Source organism: Danio aesculapii, chromosome 16 (assembly GCF_903798145.1).
Source record: "Danio aesculapii chromosome 16, fDanAes4.1, whole genome shotgun sequence".
Taxonomy (NCBI): Eukaryota; Metazoa; Chordata; class Actinopteri; order Cypriniformes; family Danionidae; genus Danio; species Danio aesculapii.
Window position 1 is genome coordinate 20841925 of NC_079450.1, and position 26236 is coordinate 20868160.

The 26236-nt window shown below is 36.5% G+C and overlaps 1 protein-coding gene across 6 annotated transcripts; it reads left to right on the plus strand.

Annotated features, from left to right (window-relative positions):
- The first annotated feature begins 513 nt into the window (after positions 1-513).
- Positions 514-25173, plus strand: LOC130243436 (polycomb protein SCMH1). Of its 6 annotated transcripts, none has more exons than XM_056475607.1 (16): positions 514-591; positions 1921-1965; positions 2350-2430; positions 2630-2700; positions 4915-5149; positions 7378-7466; positions 7629-7875; positions 13530-13774; positions 17742-17912; positions 18004-18130; positions 18223-18423; positions 18879-19046; positions 19130-19261; positions 20728-20868; positions 22130-22272; positions 24036-25173. In XM_056475607.1, the coding sequence occupies exons 2-16, from the start codon at positions 1941-1943 to the stop codon at positions 24162-24164; spliced, it is 2205 nt and encodes a 734-aa protein (XP_056331582.1). In that variant the 5' UTR covers positions 514-591; positions 1921-1940; the 3' UTR covers positions 24165-25173. The 6 variants fall into 6 exon arrangements, with proteins under 6 accessions (XP_056331582.1, XP_056331584.1, XP_056331586.1 ...); XM_056475609.1 differs by having other exon boundaries at positions 2353-2430; XM_056475608.1 differs by lacking the exon at positions 514-591 and adding an exon at positions 1277-1348.
- The last annotated feature ends 1063 nt before the right edge of the window (positions 25174-26236 follow it).

Sequence of the window (26236 nt, forward strand, 5' to 3'; positions counted from 1 at the left end):
ATCATATAAAGCAACTAATAATAATTATTATTATATTAAAGTAAAATTTAACTGAATATAGCATGAAATGTTTTAATAAAAAACATTTTTAAAATAAAATGAGTATAGCAAATAAAAAGCATCTGAACTTGTGTGTAGCAATAAAACAATTACACAGTGTCTAGACAATCTAATAATAGTAAACTGCAATAGTCTATGCATATAGCTTAGCATTGTACTTTTATTTGTGTACTGGAAAATGACGTTATTCATAATATAATTATTACTTATATAAATATTTGTTATTGTAGTATGGGTCACTAGCCAGGGTTTTTGCTTTAAGTTATTAATCTGTTTAAATGGATAAAAAAAAGCAAACTTCTCGTTCAGTTTGTATCCCAGACAGTGTGGTGAACAAATAAACACATTATAGATATCTAGTGTCTTCTTGACCCATCTGATAGTGTAATCGTCCCGCACAGTCGCGTGCTGCCCCTCCCCTCTGCACGCGCTGCTCCTGACACACACACTAGACTACACGCGCACTAAAACATGGCGGATAAACACTAACCCTCACACTTGAGAAATCACACAAAAACCTTCCCGTGCCAGGTAAACACACCCCTTCACACCGTCCGCGATAAATAGTACATCACTTTTTAAAAAGTTGTTTAAAATGTTGAGGAAAAAACACAAAAAAGTGACTCAGAGTATGTTATAGGTGTTAGCATGTAAGCTAAATATTGTTGTAGATGCATTGGAGGTGACGTATTGCAGTACATTTACACAGTATACCCGAATAAGTATACTTTACATTTTGTTTATTATGATCGTGGGCAAGCGTAAAGAAGCGTACTATTCAGTGATGAAATCCGTTACGAAACACGACATGACGCTACGTAGCAGAAGCATATTTGTTATGGATCTGAGGTAGTATGTTGTTTTGTATGTCGTATATTTAAAAGTACATTTTTTCTATAGGGAAATGCACATAAAGCATCCTCGAAAACTTTAGTATGATTAAATGTCAGAAAGAATGAATAATAATAATGTTTTGTTTGAGTTGTCTAGTTGGAAGTGTGTAGCGTCCTAGTGTAATAGGTTGTAGTGGTGTTAGGTTTGTGAACGAGTCTTTTAAGCAAACGAATCATTCACATCCATGAATCGAGTCATTTATTTCGCCTTTTCAAGAGCGTGGTTGGAGTGAATCATTTCAGAAAAGTGGTTCAAAAGATTCGAAGCTTTTGGATGAGTCAAATCCTGTCGCTGTCATTTATGGAGAGGGAGGGACTGTGTGTTTGGCGCTCAAAGGCGCCCTGCTTTTGAACAGAGAACTGGAAAACCGGGAGACAGGAAGCCATCTTTTGAGGTATCTCTATGCATACAGATAGTTTTATTGATTTATTTTGTGCTTATTCGTAAGGGAGGGGTGTTTAAAAGCTGAAATGATCAGATGCGAGCGAGCAAATTAACTTGTGTTGGAAAACGACGAGCGTGGTTAAACCGGGTGCTACCGTGTTATTGTATTGTTGTTATTATCTTATAATCCATCTGAATATGAATTGTTCCGTCTCTCTAGTAGCACTGCCCAAGCATGTCGATTGTTGTTTACCACTTCACATTGACCTTTTGGGTCACTGCTGCTTGTTCAGCGTTTGACCTAAGAACCCATTAGGTCATTACAGATGGGAAAATAATATTTAGTTTGTGTAAGAAAAAATACCTTTTGGCTAGTTGTGTTATCGATGTCAATTTCATTGTCCTTTGGGCAATATAGCTGGCATTGGTTCATGGTTAACCGTTCAGCATGATGACAATGAAAGACTAGTGACAGCTGAGCAGTACACATAGGAAAGACTGAACAATCCAACGTTAATCAATCAGACTGATGGAAAAAACATCTCCTTCAGATTTTACAGTTTTGTGTTTTTCTAATTGCAGAGGCTAAGAAAAGCTGGATCATGAAGAAACCGGTACCACAGAAAGGTGAGATTTTTATTACATTCTTAGTACATTATTTACAAATGCGTAGTTTTGTAGAAAATATCAGAATTTTAATACTTTAATATTAATATAGTGTCACTGTGTTACAATGATTAGTTCTGATTAATTGCTATACAGTCTTGCATGAATTCCAGGTTCAGGTCTAATCAAATAAAAAATAATAATCAAATATAAACTAATCAAATATATAACAATAATATAAAATAACTCTGCATAGCCTGCACAGTAAGAATTAAATATAAATAAATACAAACAATTAACCTTTTTTACATTTATTATTAATATTATTAGATAATATATTGTGATTTGTGGTTTAGATTTAATTATAAAAGTGGTAAATGATTACCAAGTGTTTTCTTCTGCCAGTAGCTAATGAGTGGAAAGATGGCAAACGTATCAAGCACCCTCGCAGTGGTCGCCCCTCTCGTGTGCCTTCACAGTTTCAAGGTAGCAAATTCGCTGCACTTAATTAGTAGCTTTGAGTCAAAGACCTAATTAGAAATATATTCAGCATTTAAAGCTCACTCTGGTTAGAGATAGGCTAGTTATCTCTTAATGCTCTCATTTGTCATTTTTGATATTCATAATTCAGGCTTAGATTGTATCACACTGTCATTTAATAATGACATGTTTGCTTCATTTTAAGGTCATTTCAGTTGGGAGAAGTATCTGAAAGAGACAGGTGCAGTCGCTGCTCCCACTCAGTGCTTTAAACAGGTGAGTTGAATTATGCAACAGTGGAACATATCATTATGGGCTAAATATAGAAGTTATACCTGATTCCTCTACAACCACATTAAAGAGATAGTTCACCCAAAAATGAAAAGTTCCTGTTAATTTATTTTATTTATTTATTAACTTTATTTCTTCAGTGGAACATTAAAGAAAACTTTAAGCTAAATCCAGGGTCTGGTAATTCATAGAGTGGCAGTAAATGGGATATGTTTTTTAGATTTAAAATAAACACATACAAACGAGTCCAAATCAATTCCCATGGCTCTTGATGACACACTGAGATCAAGTGAAGCAAAATGATTGGTCCTTGTAAGAAATTGAACACTATTTACAATATTATTAGCTAGGGCTTTGCGATATGGGCAAAAGAAACCGATCACGATTTACTTAATATTGCGATTTCGATTTTTAATCACGGTTTTGACGCAGACAGACGTTTTAAAATATGAATCTGAAGCCTATTTCCAAAGGAAATAATGATTAGATCTTCATCAAAGACCTGTAACATGTCTCTAAAACACACATAAGATAAAAATAAAATAAAAATCACCTAGTGTAACAAATTATCTCTTGAACAGACCTATGGCAAAGCAAATAAATAGACTACCGAGTGTGTATGTGTGTGCATGCTGTCAAACACTAGTAGGCTCTGATGTTCTTTTTGACCACATGTCAGAAGTAGTTGCATGTACTTTTGTACATGTCCACAGATTTTTTTGGTGTTGTTATGCATAGATCATAGACCTCTTTGTGATGCTGCTGTGAAATAGTGCACAAGTTCGTTATTTCCAATGAAGGCGTCTGGCTTGCGCGCATATTGGGAGTGCTGTGTGCGCGTACTCCATGCACACCCAGTTGAAAACATCTCTACTTTCAGAATGCTGCAAGCGCACTGCGAGTCACAAGAACTGAGCAATCAACTTCATACTTTACATAGAATATACACATTCTATGTAACACTTCTATGTATACACTTCTATGAATACACATTCTTCTATACACACTTCTATGTGTACACTTCTATGAATACACATTCTATGTATACACTTTACATAGAATATACACATTTCGGTAGACTAATTACCTCAGACAAACACAGAACACCCAAACACCCAGTGCTTTTTAATTTTCTCCATAAATAAAACTTGTATCGGAACTGCAGCAATGCTTTGTTAGTTTGTCATCCTCTGAGAAAACAGTTGATAGGCGCCGTGCAACAACAAAGGAATGTGAGCCACAGATGTTGACTTATTTGGGCACCATATCCACTTGTGCTGAACTCATCAAGCCTGTTTATGCAGGCTATTTGTCATTAAGCACAGTCTCCTGTTCTCTGGCTCTGTTTAGGCACACTGAGTTATAATTGGTTCAAATAGCATACTGTGGGAAGATCGTGCTGTAAGGCGATTTAGAAACCGCACATGGACAAAGTTCAGATTTCGATACGATTTCAATTAATCGCACAGCCCTATTATTAGCTTTAATCCACAACCTGGTCAAACAGATCAATAAGGGCTGGTGATGCAAAATGCTTTCGGCATCAAACCAACAGAACTACGTTTGCTCATGCGCCAAGATCTGTTTGACTATACTCTATGTGTTTATTTTTATTTATTTATTATTTTATAATAATTTTTTCTGGGTTTTCACCTTTATTGGATAGGACAGTAGAGAGAATTGACAGGAAAGCATGGGGAGCAGAGATAGGGGAAGGATCGGCATAGGACCGCAAGGCGGGAATCGAACTCGCCTGGTCGCCGTGAGCACCAGAGTGCATGTGTCAATGCACTAACCACTACACCACTGACGCCGACTATATGTTTATTTTTAAATTAAGAAAATATATCCCATTTCACTGCCATTATATGAATAACCAAAACCCACAGATTCAGCTAAAAATAGCCACCTTCACCTCGGATGACCTGTGGGTGAGTAAATTAACAGGAAATTTTTGGGTGTACTATCCCTTTAAGTAAAAATGTAACCCTTACCCAGCAAAAACAATTTTCTGTTTAATAGACGTCTAAACATAAACAGCTAGGCTAAAACAAGGCTAAACTAGGGCTGTCAGTGAAAATCTAATAGACATCTAATTATTTTAGCCAAAATGACTATGTTTAGACGTCTATTAGACATCTATTAGACATCTTTTAGACATCTTTTAAAAACAAAAAATGCTTGCTGGCTTATTCTCAGAGCACTGAACCTCCGGAGAATGAGTTTAAGGCTGGCATGAAGCTGGAGGCTCAGGATCCCAGAAACACTACGTCCACCTGCATCGCTACAGTGGTGGGCCTGACGGGCTCTCGCCTCCGCCTGCGACTAGATGGAAGCGACAACAAGAATGATTTCTGGCGCCTGGTAGACTCAGCAGAAATCCAGCCTATTGGGAATTGTGAGAAGAATGGAGGCATGCTGCAGCCGCCACTAGGTGAGGAAGACAGCACATTAATCAGCAGCTAATTAGAACATCGGGTCAACGTGTGTTTTGTTCAAATGCTTAGCACGCCAGGCTGTAGAATCTCATGGTTTAATTCTGTTCACAGTGCATTAAAGGGATAGTACACTCCAAAATGAAAATTAGCTGTTAATTTATTTACCCTCAGGCCATCCAAGATGTAGGTGACCTTTTTTTTGTTTAGTAGAACATTAAAGAAGAGTTTTAGCTAAAACTGTGGTCTTTGGTGGTTCATAAACACAAGTTAAAAAACATACAGGCAAAACAATCTATAGCTGAGGTAAATGGTTGGACAACATTCTAGATCCTGAGCGTCCTGTTGTGATTTATAATAATTTATATCAAACACTGGGAAAATTTGAAAGTCTTCCTGAATGAGATTGTATATGCAAACGTAATCTTAGTTTTTATATATGTTGCAGCATCCAAAATAAACACAAGTACCATTTGGATGAACAATGCAACATATGGGTCCTTCCTCTCCCTTGTAAACAAACAGCTTGAGCTCACATGTGATTTTAAACCTGTGCATTTGTCATTATATGCAGTTGGAAGCTTGCAGTCCAGTCTGTTCAGGACCATTTGCTAAGGCTCTGGATTAAAAGTGCAGTAAATTGTGTTAAATTTCTTGCAAAGTCCAGTATGTAGCCACTGGTATTTACAGTGGCAATCAAAATAGAGGGAATGACCTTTTGAAAGTAACTTAACATTGAAGCTTTCTGGGCAGAGCTTCAGACGACCCAAATTCAAGTCCCTGGCTCTGAAACCTTTCCCGTAATCGCTTTCTCTCTCCCTCCCTCCCACTCTCTCAGTTAAATTAAATTCATTACAAATGTATTGCCAAAGCATTTACAAAGTTTAAATTAAAAAAGAACATACATGTATATTAAAAAACATAGTAAACAGTAAATAGTACTGGTAGTAAAAAATTATAGTAATAAAAAATAAATGAAAAATATAAATACAAAAAAAATGAATAAATTGTACATTTAACAATCAGCATTTTATGATAAAACAGTAATAATAAATAATAATAATCAGTATATTTACAATGATTCATTTATAATCTAAATGTTATTCATTTAAAAACCCCATTCTTTAATATTACAATTAATTAAATGTTTACAAAAAAATCAGAACCTCTGCTAAACTTGTCATGTTGTTTTATACTTAGAATCATCAGAAAATCAATTCTGAACTTAATTTTTTAATTTAAAATGTATGAAGCATACAGTCTGGGCTAATAGCATCCCTCTAGATGCTAATATTTCAACTAATCAGAAAGTATGAACCACTGTGTCTGGCCAACAGATATTTCATTGCGGAGATAAAGGTCAGGATTATAATATTTCAGCAAGATTGCAGTAAATTTTTTTAGTGCGCATTAGCAGTATTTTTTTAATGATTTGGGGGTCTGATAGACCTATAAACAATGAATTATGACATCATTTGCGTATATTTGATTTTACCTCCTTTGTTTGTATGCGTACTATATATTGTCTTGACATTTTAGTTTTACCATTAGGGCTGCATTATATTGGAAAAATCTGATATTTTATTTTTCTGCAGCACCTAACTATGTTCAAAAGAATTTAAAACGCCAAATGAGATGAATTTATACCCCATTTCGAAAGTAAAACATGTTGTGTAGTGTAGTCTACACAACATTATGTGATCCGATTATGTTGTGGATTTGTGACTGCTGGTGTTGCTGTATAGATAAGCATTATGGCAGTTAAAGTAACTAGGTTTATTTCGATTTAAAAATAATAAAAATTCAATAAAATATTAATCTAATATTTTGGGCGTTTGTTTTTTGTAAGTTTTGGTGGGTTTTGGACAGCTTTGGGGCTGGAAAAAGTCAGTTATATCTGCCAACACTGATAATAAACTCACTCTATTATGGTTAAACTTAACAGCGACTCTACAAATCCCATCAGCTCCTGGTCAAACTCAACATTGCATATTCTGTGATGTGACTATTGAGGATGCTCACATTGGTGATTTATTGTGATAATATAATAATGATATATTGTGCAGCCTTATATAGCATATTTCTTCATGATTTATAAGAGATTTTACAAAATAAAAAAAAACATTTAGTTAAACTCTGTCACTTAGATAATCAGCAGCTTGCCTTTATAAAAATGTGCTTTGGTAAACTTGAAGGGATAATTGATTGACTGTTCTGTGTTCTTTAGGGTTTCGTCTGAACGCATCATCATGGCCCATGTTCTTATTAAAAACACTCAACGGAGCAGAAATGGCCCCTGCTCGAATCTTTCACAAGGTATCTGTTTCAAACAACAAACACAAGCAACAGTTTCAAAGTCAAGTTCAAAGTTTTGGTTCATTTGATGTGAAAAAATAAATAAATTGAAGTGTATACATTGGCCTTTCATCTCTTTACTCGTTGTCTGATGTATTTCCCTTCATCTTCTTTACCCTCCAGCAAGAGCCACCTGCCCCAGAGCAGAACTTTTTTGAGGTAGGGATGAAGCTGGAGGCGGTGGACAGAAAGAATCCCCACTTCATCTGTCCTGCCACAGTGGGTGCCCTGAGGGGCGTGGAGGTGCTGGTCACCTTCGACGGCTGGCGGGGTGCTTTTGATTACTATTGCCGTTACGATTCCAGAGACATCTTTCCCGTCGGCTGGTGCACGCTCACTGGAGACAACCTGCAGCCACCGGGCACTAAAGGTGAGGATCACTCAGCATGGATTAATTCTATTTACATTAGCATTCACAGAGTCGACTGGAGGTAAGAGGTACAAAAATCGAAAAGCAGAAGTAACAAGGTCAGTGCTAGATACACTAATGTTCAAATGTTTGGTGTCAGCAAAGTGTTTTATTTAACAAGGATTAAATTGAAAGTGACATTTATAATCAAAAGAATTCTTTAGCAATTCTGTATTTAACATTTTGTTCATCAAATAAAGTTTTTTTTTTACTATAATATTAAGTCAGCATATTTTAATGATTGCTGGAGGATCAAGTGAGACTGAAAGCTGGAGTAAATAGCGCTGAAAATCCAGCCTTGACAAAAAAATACATAGAGAAAATATTTGTATGATGTTTAGTTTTTTTGTATGATTATTAGAGTTGGGCAAAGATTAATTGTGATTAATCGCATCCAAAATAAAAGTTTGTTTTGACATAATATATATATTTATATATATATTTATAATATATATTTATGTATATGTGATACACACATACATAGAAACAAAACTATACAAAACAATTTTGTTACATAGATATTTCAATTTGTAAATATATATATATTAGTGCTGGGCCGTTATCGGCATTAAGGTGCTGCGTTAACGCGAGACTCTTATCGGGCGATAAAAAAAATATCGCCGTTAATCTATTCTCAAAGTTGGGTTGGGAGCTGGGTCTAATCTGTGCAAGCTATGATGACTTTCACCTTGATATTTTAGCGCGGATGGATACCTGGCCGAATTGCACTGCAGGGGGCAAGAACGAACCTGTGTGTATTCCTACTGTGAAATTACCACATCAAACGTGACGTGCTAACATGGATGCAGTTCACTAGAGTGAATCTGATTAATGTTAGCTCCACATCTAACTATCAGGCACCTGTAGAGTTTATGCGTTCGAATAAAACATACAAATAAAATGGACCGGGTGCTTTTTAAAATGAATGACAAGTGAATGAAAGTCAAACTGGTGAGCCATCAGACAAAAAAAGTGCCCTTCTGGATCTTTCACTTACTTGGAAGACATTACTGACTATGCTTACATGGACATGTGTAATCTAGTTATTTTCCTTAATAGACAATAATATAATTAAGGTGTTTACGTGAAGTGCTTTCATGTAAGAGTTTCCTGTAATTTTGGGTGACTTTACCTGCAGTTCGGCAGTTTCACATTCACTCATGAACATTTCATTCATGCCCCCGTGACAAACTGAGGCTTTAGATGCAAATAAGGAGTAGGGTCTAGGGAGAGTGTTATGGAATTTAATAACGCACGCCAAATGGAAAGAAAAAAAACTTCCGCATTTCACGATGTGTGTGTGTGTGCGCGGTACTTTACTGATGGCCGCGTGTGTGTATCTTGTCGGAAAATATGGTGAAAAGTCCCACATGACGGTAATAGTTTGATTGCGGTGTTTACTTCAATAATGCCACTAATATATGCATACTTCACGTGTCTTAATTCCATTTCAGTTTAGTTCAGTTATGACTTTATTCGGATTAGGGTAATCAAAAATTGCTGTTTGGAGCTTATGAAGGCCTACAGTTCAACATTCATGTTTAACTGAATAAACAGTTAGTAAACACAAGTACATCTTATTGAACATAATTTATTTTCTTCACCAATTATCATAGTAGAACAGTTTCTCAAGCAGTTTGTGATGCATTTTGAAAACCGGAGATGAGCCCCTGGTCTAATGCACCACCTGGCTTGAGAAACCCCATCTCAAAGACTTACTTGTATTCATTATTTGGGTAGCACACATATTCTGAATGCCTTCGGCAGAATTCAAGTGAGATGTTTTAGTCTAGATTAATTCCAAGATTACAGTGAGATTATTCTAGATTAAAAAAATGTATCTATGCCCACCAAAAATAAGCATTTTCATGAAAATGCAGGCATGTGTATATTTATATATGCATAATAAATATACACAGCACACACACTTAAATTGTCAAAACAAACTTTTAATTATTTTTCACTAATAATTCATAATTATAACTTTATAAATTTATAATTTATAACTTTAATTAATAATTATAATTATTACAAATGTGTTAAAATGTGTTTGTAGTTGTGTAAAATAATGCATGATTTCGATATATAAAGTAATTTGCTTTGTAAAGCAGCGTGGTTTTCGGTTTAGTTTGTTCTCAGATTTAAGATAATTAGTTTGCATGTGATTCAAATGGCATGAAACAGAACATAGATTCGAGCAACATTGCCATGCTTGAAGCTTAGAGGTAGAATAAAATTAAAGTTAGTCTCCGTGGGCACAGACGGAGGAACTGCGAACTGTACCTGAGTCTGCTTAAAAATAGTGGTCACTGCGCAGTTAACGCGAACTTCACGGTTCACTTAAAATGTGATCTCATTCGCACTAAATCACAGAAATACCGCACGTGTGAATTGGTAAAGCACTGTATATATGCATTTAATCTCTCGCTTTTCTGACACACATAGCCCTACTGTAAATGTTGAGCAACAGATCTAATTTCTAATTTAAATATGTAATTCCAAATCATATATTTAAAATACAAGTTAGCATTTTCTTTTTTAAAGATATACAAATATGTCATGTGTACATGCAACTTATATTTGAAAATGTATAAGAAATACTTAATACTTTACAAGCACTGTAGTTTTCTTTTTACTTTTGAAGAACAGTACCATTTTAATTAACTTTTAAAAGCACATTTTAATTTAAACTGTGAAGTTTTTGTTTTGTTTTGTTTTTGTCTGCAGGTACAGTTAATGTTCAAACTATTTATATTGTTTAAAGTGGCTGACAATAATACATAATCTTAATAATAGTAATTAATCAGTCTCGTTTTTGAACTGTGCAGTAGCTGCCTAATTAGGCCTACTACGCTATGGTGGTACTTGGACAATTTTTTTCTAAGGTGGTACTTGGTGAAAAATGTTTGAGAACAACTGACCTATCGCACATGTCTTTGGACTGTGGGACAAACCGGAGCATACAGTGGAAACCCACGCCAACACGGGGAGAACATGCAATTTCCACACAGAAATGTCAACTAGTCCATCGGAGACTTAAACCAGCAACCTTCTTGCTGTGAGGCAACAGTGCTAACCACTGAGCCACCGTGCTGCCCTATATTGGATTAATCACGATTCATTTTTGCCCAGCACTAATTATAGAATTTAAAGAATTATATTGTCATTTTTAATTGTAATACTAGTTTCCAGTAGCACTATTCATGCTGCATTTTCTGATAAAAAAAAACACAGTAATGGACTCTTTCACAGTGTTGACAGTCTTGCATGTTTGAGTTTGAGACTAATGCTGTTGGTGGTGAATGAATGAGGTTGTAATGTACTGGAGTTTGGCAACAGAGGTAGAATCCACATGCAGCTTTAATAGAGTGTCGGGCTGACAAGGTTAGAGGCCAAAGCAGACAGTAAGACAGATAATCGAAAGAGTAGAGATGTCTGATGTGAAACTGACGTTTCGACACAGTGTCAAGATCTCGAAGCGCAAGTGTTTCGAAACACTGCATGATCTGAAACACCCAGGTCATGTGACCAAGGTCATTTGAAACACTCAGGTCACGTGACTGAAGTATTTCCAAACACCAGGTCATGTTACTAAAGCGATTTAAAGCATCTGTCCTTTCAGAAGCATTTCGAGACCTGTCGAATCTGCGTTTGAAAAATAACATCTATAGCGGCATCACCGTGGATTCGAACCCATTATCTTGGCATGCTAGTCTAAAAACTCTCACCGCTCCACTTAGTCATACTTAGTCACAGCAATTTAGTAAGGCATACTTGAAGCCTCAATTTTACAACGTGGGTTTTAATACCTCAATTTGCTTAACTGTTTCTTTGCTGAAGCTGTTCCAGAGCAATGCATAAAAATGAACACTAGGTGCCACAGTAGAGACGGGCTTCGAAAGTTTTCAAAGCTTTGACACATTTGCTTCGACTGTTTCAATGTTTCTTGAAGCTTCGCTTTGCCCACCACTACCAAAGAGTAAACAATGAAACAGATGAAGGCGTACGAGTGCCAAACAATCAATAAACTGTATAAACAATCAAAAGGGTCAAAACATGGCTAGGCAAAAAAAAAAAAAAAACACATTGTAAAGCTCACAGTGGAAACAAGTCTCAGCACTGAATGTGTGTGTGTGAATGGTGTATATATATATATATATATATATATATATGGCCCATGTAATTAGAGATGATGTCCTTCAGCTGTGTGTAATCCGAAGCTGAACTGAAACTGGTGTGTGACTGCAGGATATGATGGGATTTGTAGTTCAAATGAATGACAAGGAGTGTTCTCCAGCAGCCTGCAAGGGCAACAACATTGGGGATCACAACTGTGGTTTTAGTGAGTTTTAGTAAGGCATACAATGATGATTCACTTAATTCAATTTGCATAATGCACATTTCAGTTCTTAGCAGATCTTTTAATACCAGAGGAATTCACGAGGATATATCACTTATTTAGCAAAACAGAGAAAGCTTAATTTAGTGAGAATGTGTAGCTGTTACATTACCTACAGCAGATTTAAATGATTACACTGGGTGGTCTAAATAGAAAAACTGGAAAAAGCATTTTCAATGGGGTCGACACTGGATGACATGGAGGTTAATAATAATTGATGACTGAATTTTCAGTTTTGAGTGAGCTGTTCCTTTAAGCAATAAAGGCATTTGATGGAGAGAAAATCAGAGAGAGTTTTGGTTTACAAGGGGTTGGCATCCACCCAGCTGGCACGTTTGCAAACCCTGTGCCCAATAGCAGGCCTCGCATTGAAAAGCTGGTGGGACTGTTTGAGTGGGTTGAGAGAAGAGGGTTAGAGAGACAACGCAAGGCCAGCAAGTTGGCAGTGGAAGAAAAACCTTGTCAGGCCTCTAAATACACACTAAACTTCACATCTAGTCGGGGTAAGCAAGCTGTTATGGTGTTTTATTTGTAAAAGTCTTCATGCGTAATGGAAGCTGGGATCGAACCAAAAGAAAGTCCACCATGTTTGTGTAGGAAAGACTTTCGGGGTTAACAGTACTAGAAAGAGAGTGTCACTATAGGCAGACTTTAACGCTTTAGAGAGTAGATCGAAACTAAAGTGCAGGAAGGAAGTGAACTGACTGAGAGTTTTAGTTGCCGCAAATTGCAAGATCAAGAGCAGACCCTAGTTCAGCAAGGGTTTTGTAGTCTTTATTTTTCTACGTTGGATGAGTACAAAGTGCAATGGAATCACTAACAGGTAGTGTTTAAAGTGTGTTTGCTCAATTAGATTCTTTCTGGTCCGTTTTGTTTACTCTGGTTTCACTTCTGATGAATGTTTCATGTAGTTAAAGTTGGTGAACTTTTCACTCTCTTGCTTTTTGTACTCAATTTCAATTCAATTCTTACGTGTTGATCTCTTCCTCTTTTCTTGTTTTGTTTTCCCTCTTGCATTTTTCTTTTCGTCTCTGTTGCACTTCAGAAGCTTCAAAATGTGTAACACAACACGTTTCTTTGTTAAGATGCCTCAGAGAAAATGGGTCAGCTCTGCACAGCGCTTCTTTTCATCTTCTGCTTCTGTGTTTGTAGCTGCACATTGTGTTGTAAAACCCTGCTTGATTTGTATTTTCTTTCCGTTTTTGATATTTTGCAGTTGGCTTACCGAAGACACTAGGTGCACTTGGTGCCCTGCCAGACAGCGGCACTGAGGGGACAGGCATGCCTCCTACGCCAGGCCGACCCCCACCACAGAAGAAACGTAAGCCTGGCCGCAAGAAAAACAAACTGTCTGGGCCCTGGGGTCAGAAGGAAACACTTGGTTCTCAGACAAGCCTACCTGACAAAGAAGTGGAATCTATTAAAATTCCCAAGAAACGAGGCCCCAAACCAGGAAGCAAGGTAAAAACGATATTTATAGTCATTACAGATTTAAGTATTTAGGTACCCACAAGTCAAATTATGGTATTTTTCAAGGTCTATTCCAGACGTCGAAAGTCAGAGAATTATCGTGGAATATCAGGCACTTTTGTTTGGCTATTTAAATTTTTGTTTACATTTATCAAAATTAGGCATGCAAAGATTAACCGATTTTAATATAAACCACGATTTAATTCGTCACAGTTAATTATTTGTAAAGGCTTCTCAACACCAAGTTTCTGCACGTAACAAAACTGCTGCAACTAAACAAAGTCATGCCAATTGTGCGTTAGTTTAAAGTTCTAAGCTTGTATACAGAGGCTAATATGCACACATACTGGATTAACTATGGCCGAGGCTTTTACATAAGGGTCATTCACTTTTCGTGTTTTTTGTGCGTGCATATTGGAAATGACGTGCACGCAGTGTGACGCACTCACGCTTTCCAGGCGCACCTAGATGAAAGAATGGCACAAGCACACGGCGAGTCACGTGACAAGAACTGACCGTTCAGCTTCATGTTTTGTATGGAATATACACATTTCTACTCCCCAAAAAAATAATTCAAAAGGAAAATACCAAACAAGTTATAATAATATAGTTATAAACAAGACTTTAAAATATATGGGGTTTTCATGTGATTTTCTAAACAAGTAATGTTTTGAAATTAATGAATGCATAATAATTGTGATAACCATTAAACCATAATTATTCCTCAGAATATAATCGTACAGCCAAAATCAATAGTTCTTACATCCCTAATCAAAATGTAATTTTTCTATACCATATATTTTTATACCATTATTTTTTCATAGGTTGTTTTTCACAGGTTGGTTAGGTTATTTTCAGTATCATTTTATTCTTAAGTCACATGTAGTAACTAGGTTGTACCAGTTAATGAAGGCGAACATGTCAATTTCAAGTGCTTTGACTACAAACTGACAACTTCAAAGACTCGATGCTCGTTGTTCTTTTAATTTCTTTTAAAATCTGAAGTAAATTACCCACTGTTGCTACCCTAATGACTATTAAATGAATTAAAAAGTTATAGTCATGCTCTAACAATTTTAATATTATGCTAATCACAAGGGCACCTTGTTTTTTCTGTTCTTTGTAGTCCTATAAATTTCAGCTTTTTAGGCGAAGTCCTCACTTAAGATGAAGTCAGGATTTTGACATTTGGCTAAGAGTGAAAACCCTGCCAGAATAAGTATATATGACACTAAAATCACCTGTAGATAATGGCTAATGAATGCGTGATCAAAAACACTAAGCAATATACTATCTGTATGATTTGATTATTGAATCATTAGCTCATTCAAAAAATTGAAAGATTTATTAAGAAAAAGGGTTTATTCATGAATTAAAAGCAGCACTATTTTTTGTCAATGAAACTAATTACACACAATATTGTCTGAAATGTTACTCACAATACAAACTGTTGAATTGTTTCACTTACATGATTGCACTTGTGCTGTTATTCAGGAAAGCAACACTCTTGCTTGGTGATGCTTCATATTATGAATATGAAAAAAAAGGCTTTGAAGAGATACATTTCATGTTTCCTTATCTTGAATCATCCGAAGTCTAACTGCATTTTAATAACGTTCATCATGCAGTGCAGCCACTTACTCAAAATTGTCTGCTTGCCCATTGTTATAACAACAAAGCTGGTATTATCATTGTTGATAACATCTTTTATCACATGGGAGATAACAAATATTTTCATACATTTCTCATTTAAATCCTTTAAAATGTAAAAGCTATCAATTTGAGTAAAATGAGCCTTGTCAGGTGTGGTTTCACCCATAATCGAAATTAGTCCTCTGCTTTTAACCCATCCATGCTCAATCCCATTTTTCACGAGTTCACACTTGCAACAGTTTCAGAATAAAGCGTATTTGGCGTGCTGTCCGGGGAGAGGGCTCTGAGCTCGGGGAAGACACCTAAACTCGAGCCATTCCTCTTATCAGGAAACAAAGAGGAATAGGGATTCGAGCGAAGTATCTAGCCCGGCCCCAGAACGCTCCCCCCGGGATAGTAATGCTTAAGAGGTGAGGTGACGGGGTGGTGGAGGGATGCTAAAGTCGTAAGATGCTGCAGGTAAGACAGCTTTGGTATATATAGGGGTTTGGTCAAGAACTGATTGGATAATAGAATAATTGTCAATGACGTATTTGATACTGAAACTTCTGCGCGTGCTCCTCCCGAAATTTGTTTATCAAACATCACCAAGTGAGGAGTTAGAGCACACACACAAAGTGAGCACACAACCAGAGCAGTGGGCAGCTATTGCTTCCAGCACCCAGGGAGTAATTAGGGCTTAGGTGCCTTGCTCAGGGGCACTTCAGCTGGGTAAGAGCGTGGTTCATTCACTCTCTGAGTGACCGTAAGTCCAACTCCCTAACCAATCGGTCATGACTGACCCTATCTTCATGTTTGCCCAAAGTCTATTAATAGCAAGGTTGCATTATAGGTTTTCTGTTGTGTTTGGGGATTTGATACTTAGCTTTCCGTCATGCAAGTACGGAGCCATTCTCACAAAGAATGTTTTTACATTGCACTGTGTTGCTTTTCCATTTTGTTTCTATTTAAACATGCTCAACACAGGTATATTACTGCTAGCACTGCCATCTCACACATAACATACTTACTTAAAAGAAGTTTAAATTTAAATAAACATGTCTCCATTCGCATATTCTCCCCAACTTCATGTGGGTTTCCTCCTGGTGCTCCGGTTTCCCCCACAAGTCCAAAGACATGTGGTACAGGTGAATTGGGTATGCTAAAATTGACCGTAGTGTATGAGTGTGCGTGTGTGAATGAGTGTGTATGGATTTCCCAGTGGTGGGATGTGGCTGGAAGAACATCCACTGCGTGAGACATATGCTGGGTAAGTTGGGGGTTCATTCCGCTGTGGCGACCCTAGATTAAAAAAGTGACTAAACCGAAAAGAAAATGAATAAATGAATGAATAAACATGTCTCCACACTTTTTATGCCTATATTTTGCGCCTGACATTTAGTTTTTTTGTTCAAAAGTTTTTTTTATTGAACACATTAGTTATGAAACATACAATACAAAACTTTTCACTTTTTCTTTTTTTTTACGCAACAAACAAAAAAAACCTGTCGCACACATACATTTAGGTTCTATAAAAATATATAAATAATATTAAGATAAAATACAAATAAATAATAAAATTAAGTAAAACATATTTTACTCTCATATATAAGGGAAGAAAAGAAAAAAAAGAGAAAAAAGGAAAACAAGGATTTAGGAGAGGTTCTACTCTTCTAAAATGACTGAGGGGGTCCATCTTTTTTATGTGATCTAAAACAGGTTGCCAGATATGAAAAAACATATCAGTACGGCCTCCTATAGCATATCGTATTTTTCCTAAGGTCAGGTGGTGTAGGAGTTTTATAAGCCATTACTTAAAGGTTGGAGGAAGTTTTTCCTTCCATTTCAGCAATATTAATCTTCTAGCTAAAAGCGTAGCAAAGGCAATCACATTAATCTTGCTTTTGGTAAAACATAGGGACGGTGGTGTGATCCCAAAAATGTAAATTATGGCCTATATAGGTATTAATATATGGTTCTATATAGGTATTTAATGCGTAAGAGAGAAATTTAAATATTAGCTGCCAGAAATCCTTTCATTTTGAACAAGCCCAAAACCGGCTGACGTTTATAAATGCAAAATAAAAGCAGTCTGGTGCTTTTGAAAATCAAACACACGTCAACATCATATTTATTAGCTGTGGTCCCATCCACCAGCTTTACTGTGCTGGTTAAATACTGCTGATATACAGTAAACAGTCTATTTAATTTCCATCTGATTTTCTGGGTTGCTTGTAAAAAAAGGTTCTGTTAAGTACTTAAGCTGGTATCATTAGTTTTCAGAGTATCAACTTGAGTTTGAATGTGTTTTTATGTTGTCTTCTAGTTGAGCTGGGCTAAAAAGACAGCATGGCTTGAGGAAACAATTGGAGGTCCCGGTAGACCTATCAGCAAACCCAGAGGAAAACTACCAGCCAGCTGGACCCAAAAAGTGCAGCAAAACCCAACAGATCCCATTAAACTCCCAAAAAAGCGAGGCCCCAAACCTGGTGTAAAGGTTCGATTTTCAACATATCAATCCTAGAAACCAAACGGACCACTATAAGGCAGTGTTATTTATGCAAACTCCTCTTTACTGTCTCACACAGAGAAAGCCTCGATTGATACCCAACCCAATGCCCTCCTCCCCAAGCAGTAGCACTCCAGAACCAGACACCAGCTCAGTCCCGATGGACAATGCCACAATTCCTAAAGCCGCCCTACAGGCCCCTACAGGTACTACTGCATGTGTATATTTTCAGGCTTACCATTGCAAAGAAGTATTCCACTGATGCATACTTGCATTACTAACAATTTTCCTGTTTCAGTGTGTGTGTACCTGAATAAGCATGGGAACGTGGGTCCCCATCTGGATACACGACGTGTCCAGTCTCTCCCAGATCACTTTGGGCCTGGCCGAGCTTCCTCAGTGCTGCAGCAGTGTGTTCAGGCCTGTGTAGACTGTGCACATAACCAGAACACAGTTTTCTCCTGCCTCAAACCAGGCCATGGAGGAGAACTCATATCAGGTCAGCTTGCACAAACTAGGGTTACAATAATTAAATACAACTAAAATCAATTTTGTTATTAAAATAAATGCTACCAGACAAATTTTAGTGCAGTTTGATAATTAAAAATATGTATTTTATTAATGCAATTTGTATTACAAATATGCAGTATTTTTTGGAGCTAAAACTTTACAGACACATTCTGGAGACACAAAAGACTGATCTTAAATCTTGAAAAAGGGGTAAAATAGGTGCCCTTTAAAGTACACCTAAACGTAAAACTAAAAGTAAATACAAAACAATTAATTTACATAAATTCACAAATAAACCTATGGCATCTAACCCTGCAAAAGCAATACTAAATAATAGCTTGGGCTTTTAGAGGCACCGAAAAGCTGCACCTAACCTTCATTCTGGTTTGGTCCAGTACATCACCCCTAGTAACCACTAAACTTTGCTCTTTTGACTTTTAACAGCCTGCTTTGAGCAGCAGCAGCACACTCTAACACTGCCGGCAGTGAACAGTGTGACGTATGTGCTGCGCTTCCTGGAGAAGCTCTGTCACAACCTGCACTGCGACGCATTGTTCGGCAATCAGCCCGTCCCTCTGGGTGGAGTTCACTATGACAGTCGGACGTACACAGGTCAGCGTTCATGCAAACATGTCTGCTCTCACCCAGTGTTGTCTTTTGAGCTTTAAAAAAAGAGTGCTTCATGTGTGTTGTAGAAAGAAGAAACTTTGCAGAAAGTCTGAGTTCTGGACCTGGTCGGGGCACTAAGAGATTCCTCCAGCATGACGCCTATAACAGCAAACCTGTACCACACAAAATATCTAAAAACCACCGTCTCTCCTCTGAAGGTATTTCACACTGTTTCACTGCTGTTACAGTATTTACAGGTTGTCTGTGGGGTCTTAAAAACGCTTACAATGTCTTAAATTTAAAAAAATAAATTTTAGGCCTTATAATGTCATGGTTCGGGAAAGGAAAGGACGAGGACTCAAGTGCAGGAACTCAAATGAGTTTATTAATAATAAAAAGAAAATAAAAAGGCAACATAAACAACCCAGAGGGAGAAAACATTAGCATAACAAACAAAAAAACTTGACTGGGCAGGCTGGCAGGAATCAGGGCTGGACACGACAGGACAAGGCAATAATCGATGAAAAAACTGGCACAGAACTGAGAGGAGACTATAAAGAGAAAGAATTAACAAAAAGGTGAATTGAATAAACTAATAACAGGTTAACTAGTTAACTGGGTGGGACTAGACAATATATGGGAGAGCACATGACACTAAGAAACAACACAAGCCATGTGCTCATGTAAAATGGGACTAGAACACGCAGCTAATGAGAGAATTCTTTATCCACGTGTTTACATGAAACACTAAAACACGCGGCGCATGTAAACATGAACCATATGCTAAACACAACACTAACAGAAGACATGAGTACATGATAAATAAAAACACTTACCGTGCACTCACACTTGCAATCATGTTCCATCCCAGCATCAACCGAAACTAACTAGACTGAAACGCTGAGAATGAAACAGCACGCTGCAGACAGAACAAACACAAACACCAGGACGAAAGCTCACATCCCGAGTATGCCCAGACATCTTAAAGTGGGAGCACGCACAGCCAAAGCGCAGCTAAGATGGCGCTTATACAATGACAAAGACCGACAATGATGGGAAAAATGCGTGCTCGACCTGAGAAAACTCGAGCAGAGCACAACATACAAGACATGACAGGACTATTGTCTGGACTCTGCCACCAAAACAAGAATTAACAAGACCGAAGTGGCAGAATTCTGACATGTTACGTCTTAAATTGACTGAAATATTGTGTTGTAGGTCTTAAATCATTTTAATGGGTTTACATTTTCTATGTCCTTGTAAAGCTTCACAATCAGGCTGACACACATCCAATCACCAACAATACATCTCACATCATACATCTTAAAACGTTTACCAAACCTAGACAGATTCTTGTGCATGCAATTAGTTTATTATAGTTTTTAAGTAAAGTAATGTTTAAAAAAAGAGTATGTGAACCAGGGTTTGCTTGTTCTGATGCATATTTTAAAATATGTGGCTGATAACTTTTTTTGATGAGACAAGTAAAAATATTTTCCAGAACAACCTGGACATTAGAAAAAAATCCTTAGCGTTTAGTCCTCTAGACATCTGAAATTTAATTCATAATGTCTTAAAAAGTCTTAAATTTGACTTGGTGATACCTGCAACAACCCTGATTTAACCATTTAAATCTTTCGTAAGATTTATATGGAGTGTTTTTGTATATTTGCACTTGATCCAGAACCGTTCCTCATGGAAAATGGGGTTGGCAGCTCTGACGTTTTGGAGAAAACGCACTTATCTCCTGGACACAGCTTAACAAAGCGCTCCCTGTCTCAGAATAGCAACTCACCTGGAAAACTGCATCGTCTGGGCTCAACAGGTACACAAACGACTCGCCTTTAAAATGTATTTGCACTATAAAACTAATTCTTACAGTGGCAATCATGGATTTAAGATGTAATTTTAACCTGATGTTGTTGAGTAGAGCTCTCTCATGCTTTTTATTTTTGTTATGTGTCTGCTGTTAAATCAGACAAGTCACCAAAGCAAATTCCTTGTGTGCTCAATCACACTCTTACTTTCTAATTCTGATTGTGATCTGATATTTCAGTTTAAAACTGTCGTTTTAGGAACAGTCGGTCATTATTCCCATGTTACTAATCACATGCGAGACTTCTGACATTCATGTCGTTTTCTGTTTTCGTCCATATTTATAACTGCCATTCATTTTCATCATTCTGATCGAGGGTATATGGAGCTAATAAAATGCCAAAACAATCTGAATTTGAATTGTGTTCATTTAAATGATTAACAATTGTAATTTATTAAAGCTGAATAATTACATGCTATTTAATTTTTTTTTTCAATTTGAATTTGAGGTTTGAATATAAAAATCTGAGTTAGAAAAAATTCTGTCTTAAATTTCAGATGTTCAATATTAAAGTTAAGAAATTCAAATTCAGATTAAGAAATTGAAATTCAAAACATTTTTAATAGCATGTAAATATTCCGTTTTATTAAATTACAATTGTTAATAATTCAAAACAGTACAATTCAAATTCAGATTGTTTTGGCATATTATTAGCTCCATAAGGGTAATTAATAAGTTTAAAATAGTTTTGAGCTTGGACACTTTCAATCTTTTTTTAGAAGAACTTGTAAACGGATTAAATCAAGTTGTTCGAATTGAATCGACTGTAAGCATCTCGCTCAAAAATGTAAAAAAAAATTAAATAAATTATCCTGGTTAAAGCGTGGCTCTTCGTAGTTTCACTGTACTAAGATCTACAGACAGTATAAAGTTGTTGTTTTTTAAGTCAATATAGCTGGGAACTATACTCTCATTCCCAATGTAACTACAAAAAGTCAAGTTTTAAATAGGAAAGTTATTTAAATGCTATGCTATTGAGATGCTAATGGTCTAATCCGATTTAATGATTTATGCTAAGCTAAGCTAAAAGTGCTTCCACCAGACCCAGAGATTGGCTGAATGGATTTTAAATTGTTTATTCAATATCTGGTGGAGTTGAAAGCAGGGTTAGGGACTTTTGGACCTTATTATTTAAATGCAATTATGTGAACACGTTATGGATTTAAAAAGCTGACAACATTTTAACTGATGCCTTTTTACTACTGTCTAGGTTCAGAACGCTTTCTGAGCTCTAGGGAAAGCCCGCGACCCAGTGGACAAGACCCAAACCTATGGACAGTGGAGGACGTCATGCAGTTCATCAGAGACATCGACCCTCAGCTCGGACCACATGCAGACCTCTTCCGCAAACACGTAAGTGAGGAATACTAAAAAGTTTTATTATCATTTTAACAATCTTACATTTCAAACAGAAAACTGGAAGCGTTATATAGCCTGATGTTACTATTTTACTTTAAAGAAATGTTTCATATAAATTCTTTGTTACTGTACTAATAGCCACTGGCCACCACTGACAGTCTTAAAGGAGTAGTTCACCCAAAAATAAAAATGAACATACCCTCAAGTCGTTCCAAACACAAGAGAAGATATTTTGAAGAAAGCTAAAAACCTGTAACTATTTACTTTCATTGTTGGACAAATACTATAGAGGTCAGTGGTTAATCAGGGTATCTTCCAGGCTATCATTCCATATCTGTTTTCAAACAAAAAACTGAGAAAACGGGCGTTTCATTTTTTGGTTTATAGTAGGAAAATGGATAAACAACTTTAAAATTCATCATAAAATTCGGTGCTGAAACGCCCTTTTTCTTCTGATTAGTCAACCAAATCTGAGTTCGGGACGTCGCCCTCAAAATAATAGTCTTCTGCGAATCGTACCCAGGTTTTTTATTATTATTATTTAATTATATATTGAAACAATTTTTACATATTCTATCATTTGATCAGTTAGCAGGTTTTTTATTGCGTATGCATAAATGAATTAAAAACGTAAATTAGCAGTATTATTACACATTTGTCATTAAAATAAGGTAATAGTTTGCCGCCAAACTTCTTGCTGCTGTACACCTGATGCTGAGCAAAGATAACCATTTCTGAGCAGCACCTGGATTGTTTCAGACTGTATGCCTAAATAATAATAATAATAGGCTATTGACAATAATATTAATAATAATTATATATATATATATATATATATATATATATATATATATATATATATATATATATATATATATATATATATATATATATATATATATATATATATATATATATATAGTTGAGGGTATGTTGAGGGTGGTGTTACGAGTTCAGATTTGGTTGGCCAATCAGAGGAATAGGGGCGTTTCAGCATCGCCTACATGTGTATAATGAATTTTAAAGTCATTTCTCTGTTTTCCTACCCTCAACCAAAAAACAAAAATCGAGCCAAAATCTCTTTTTTTTTTTTTTGTGAGCAAAAGAAAAACTGAAAAATGCGTTTTCTTTTTTTTTTATATATATATGGAATGGATGGAAGATACCATGATTGTGGTTACAGGTTTATAGTTTTCTTCAAAATAACTTATTTTTCAGAAGAAACTCTTAACAAGTAAAGGGTGAGTAAATAATTACAGAATTAAAATTTTTTGGGTGAACTACCCCTTTAAGCCAGTTTTTTCTGCTTTTCTTGCTATTTCACCAGCCAAAGTCTTGAGTTGTTTGAACTAGCATGCTCATCTTCATTTAAATTTTTTATTTATGATCAATCCTCTGACAAATTTCCACTTTGAGACAAAAATATTTTCCTTTTTTGAGAAAATGGTTTTTTTTTGAGCAATGAAATGCTTAAGGCGGCGCAGTTTTCCCCACATGTCCAAAGACATGCGCTATAGGTAAACTGGGTAAGCTAAATTGTCCATAGTGTATGTGTGTGAATGAGAGTATCTGGGTGTTTCCCAGTGATGGGTTGCAGCTGGAAGGGCATCTGCTATTTAAAACATATGCCGGATAAGTTGGCGGTTCATTCTGCATTGGCGACCTCTGATAAATAAAGGGATTAAGCCGAAAAGAAAATGAATGAGTAAATAAAATGCTTAACAATCTCAGGTCTAAGTGATACTCTTGTGTTACAGGAAATCGATGGCAAAGCTCTCCTGCTGCTCCGCAGTGATGTCATGATGAAATACATGGGGCTAAAGTTGGGTCCTGCCCTTAAACTCTCCTTCCACATTGACAGACTGAAAGAGGGGCGTTTACCATGATGGCACTGTCTCAACCTCAAACGTTACCCCTTCTAAGCACATTTCAAAACGCACGGCATGCTGGGATTCTTTAATCCCCCAGTACTGTAGCAGAGGATTGGGAAGCTTTTCTCCCTCCTCTTGTCCCTCCATTTCATTCATTACTCCCTTTTTTCTGTTTTTAGTGAATTTGGTTATTAATTATAGCTCTGTTATAATCGTTTTTTATAACTGATGTTCTTACGGTTATTCTCACGTTACACTTACGGTTGTATCGTTCTAGAACATTTTACCTGTTCAAACTTGACTGAAGCAGTGAAGTGGACAGTATACAGGCCGTTTTTTTGGGCCTCGATTTTTGAGACGTACATTTAATTGTATATTTTTTCATCGTACATCAATAATGGTGTTTTCTATGGCTTTTATACGAGACTAATCAATTCCAAATAAACACTAGAACTCCTCCATCATGCTGGAGATCGCTCTGGACGGACACCTCAAAGACCACAACTCATCCACTTTATACACTTTACTCATTTAGAAGTTATGATGCAGTCACACTAGACTTTAAGCATCCGAAATCACTGGTCAGTTATCAAATGTGTGCAACAGGATCCATGCCATCTGTTTGAATCAATTGTAAATGGCAAATAACATTGTTCGAAATGTTTCTTCTATGTTCGAAATCTACTCCACTTTGAAGCAGCACTGCAGACGGTTCAGTATTTAAGTTTATTTTCGTTGTATGAAGAGGTCAGTCAGTGGCATTTAGATCTTCTGTTAGCCAGATGTGTTTTTCTCATACCAATTAGCAGGTCAAAACAAAGCAGCAGACTTTTTAGTATGCACTTGTGTTCAGATGCATGTGAAAGGAAGTCTAGTGTGACTGCAGCTTTACTGCCTGTATTTCATATCGTGTTGATGTTTACATTGTCTTTGTTGTTTGTACTTTTTATACAACATGGTTAGAGTGCATACAATGACAGCGTTATACTCCATAAGCTTCAAAATAAAAAAAATTGGAGCTTTTCTTCTGTTTTTATTTTGTGTTTTGTCTTTTGTCAGATCACAGATTCACTTTTATTATATAACACTTTCATATATGAGGCAAAAATGACGTTCTGTAACTAGTAGCTAGTTCACGGAGTATATTTCTTTAAAAGGCACCTATTTTAGGCTTTTAACAAGATGTAAGATAAGCCTTTGGTGTCTTCAGAATGTGAGTGTGAAGTTTCAGCTCAAAATAGCCATCAGATTATTTATTATAGGTGAATTACCGGTTTGTAAACATTCAGGATGCGCGCGTATCGAGACGAGAAAAATAACGGGAGCACTAGCATATACAGCGAGGGAATGACATCCAATGCGGTACAGAGTTTGTTTTTGTCTTAGAAATAAGTTATATTAATTACATATTATATATATTATTTACATAATGCTTTCAGCGTATTATAACAGCTAGTCACCCAGTGATAAGCACAGTTATTCTGCAAAATTAACGTTAAAGTGAGCGGCGTTCGTCTGACAAGTCCATTTGCGATAGCACCCTCCCGACCACGTCCACCCTGAAATATACAACTATCTCATTGAAACTCCAAGTGATGTAAGAGAGAAGTTAAAGGCCTACAAGTCTTTGGATGCCTACAAGTTGTTTTGTGTGGTCATGTGCAAGAAATAATTACCAGATTCAACACTATGTAACGTAGTGCTAAAAACCGGGGTTCTGTCTAGCCAAAGACAAGGAAAGAAGACGGAACTGTACAAGGCCTGGGTAATCATCAACAAGCAAAACAACTGCATTCTAACAGCGAACTGCATCTGTACGGCAGGGTATGTGAACTTACATTTTTACATTTCATTCTTAGTATTCAATGTCCGCAGTTTAATTAACAATATTTAATTGTTTTTGCTGAAATCACACAAAGCTGCAGTCAAAAACGAGTAATGTGTGTGATTCAGCATAGCGTGAACTTAACTGATATAAAATGAGAACTGCAGAGTCAAGCATTTTTAATTAGGTCCTCACAGGCCCGGAATGGCTAATCGGGAGGACCGGGAGAATTCCCAGTGGGTCGGTCTGTTTTTTGGCCGTG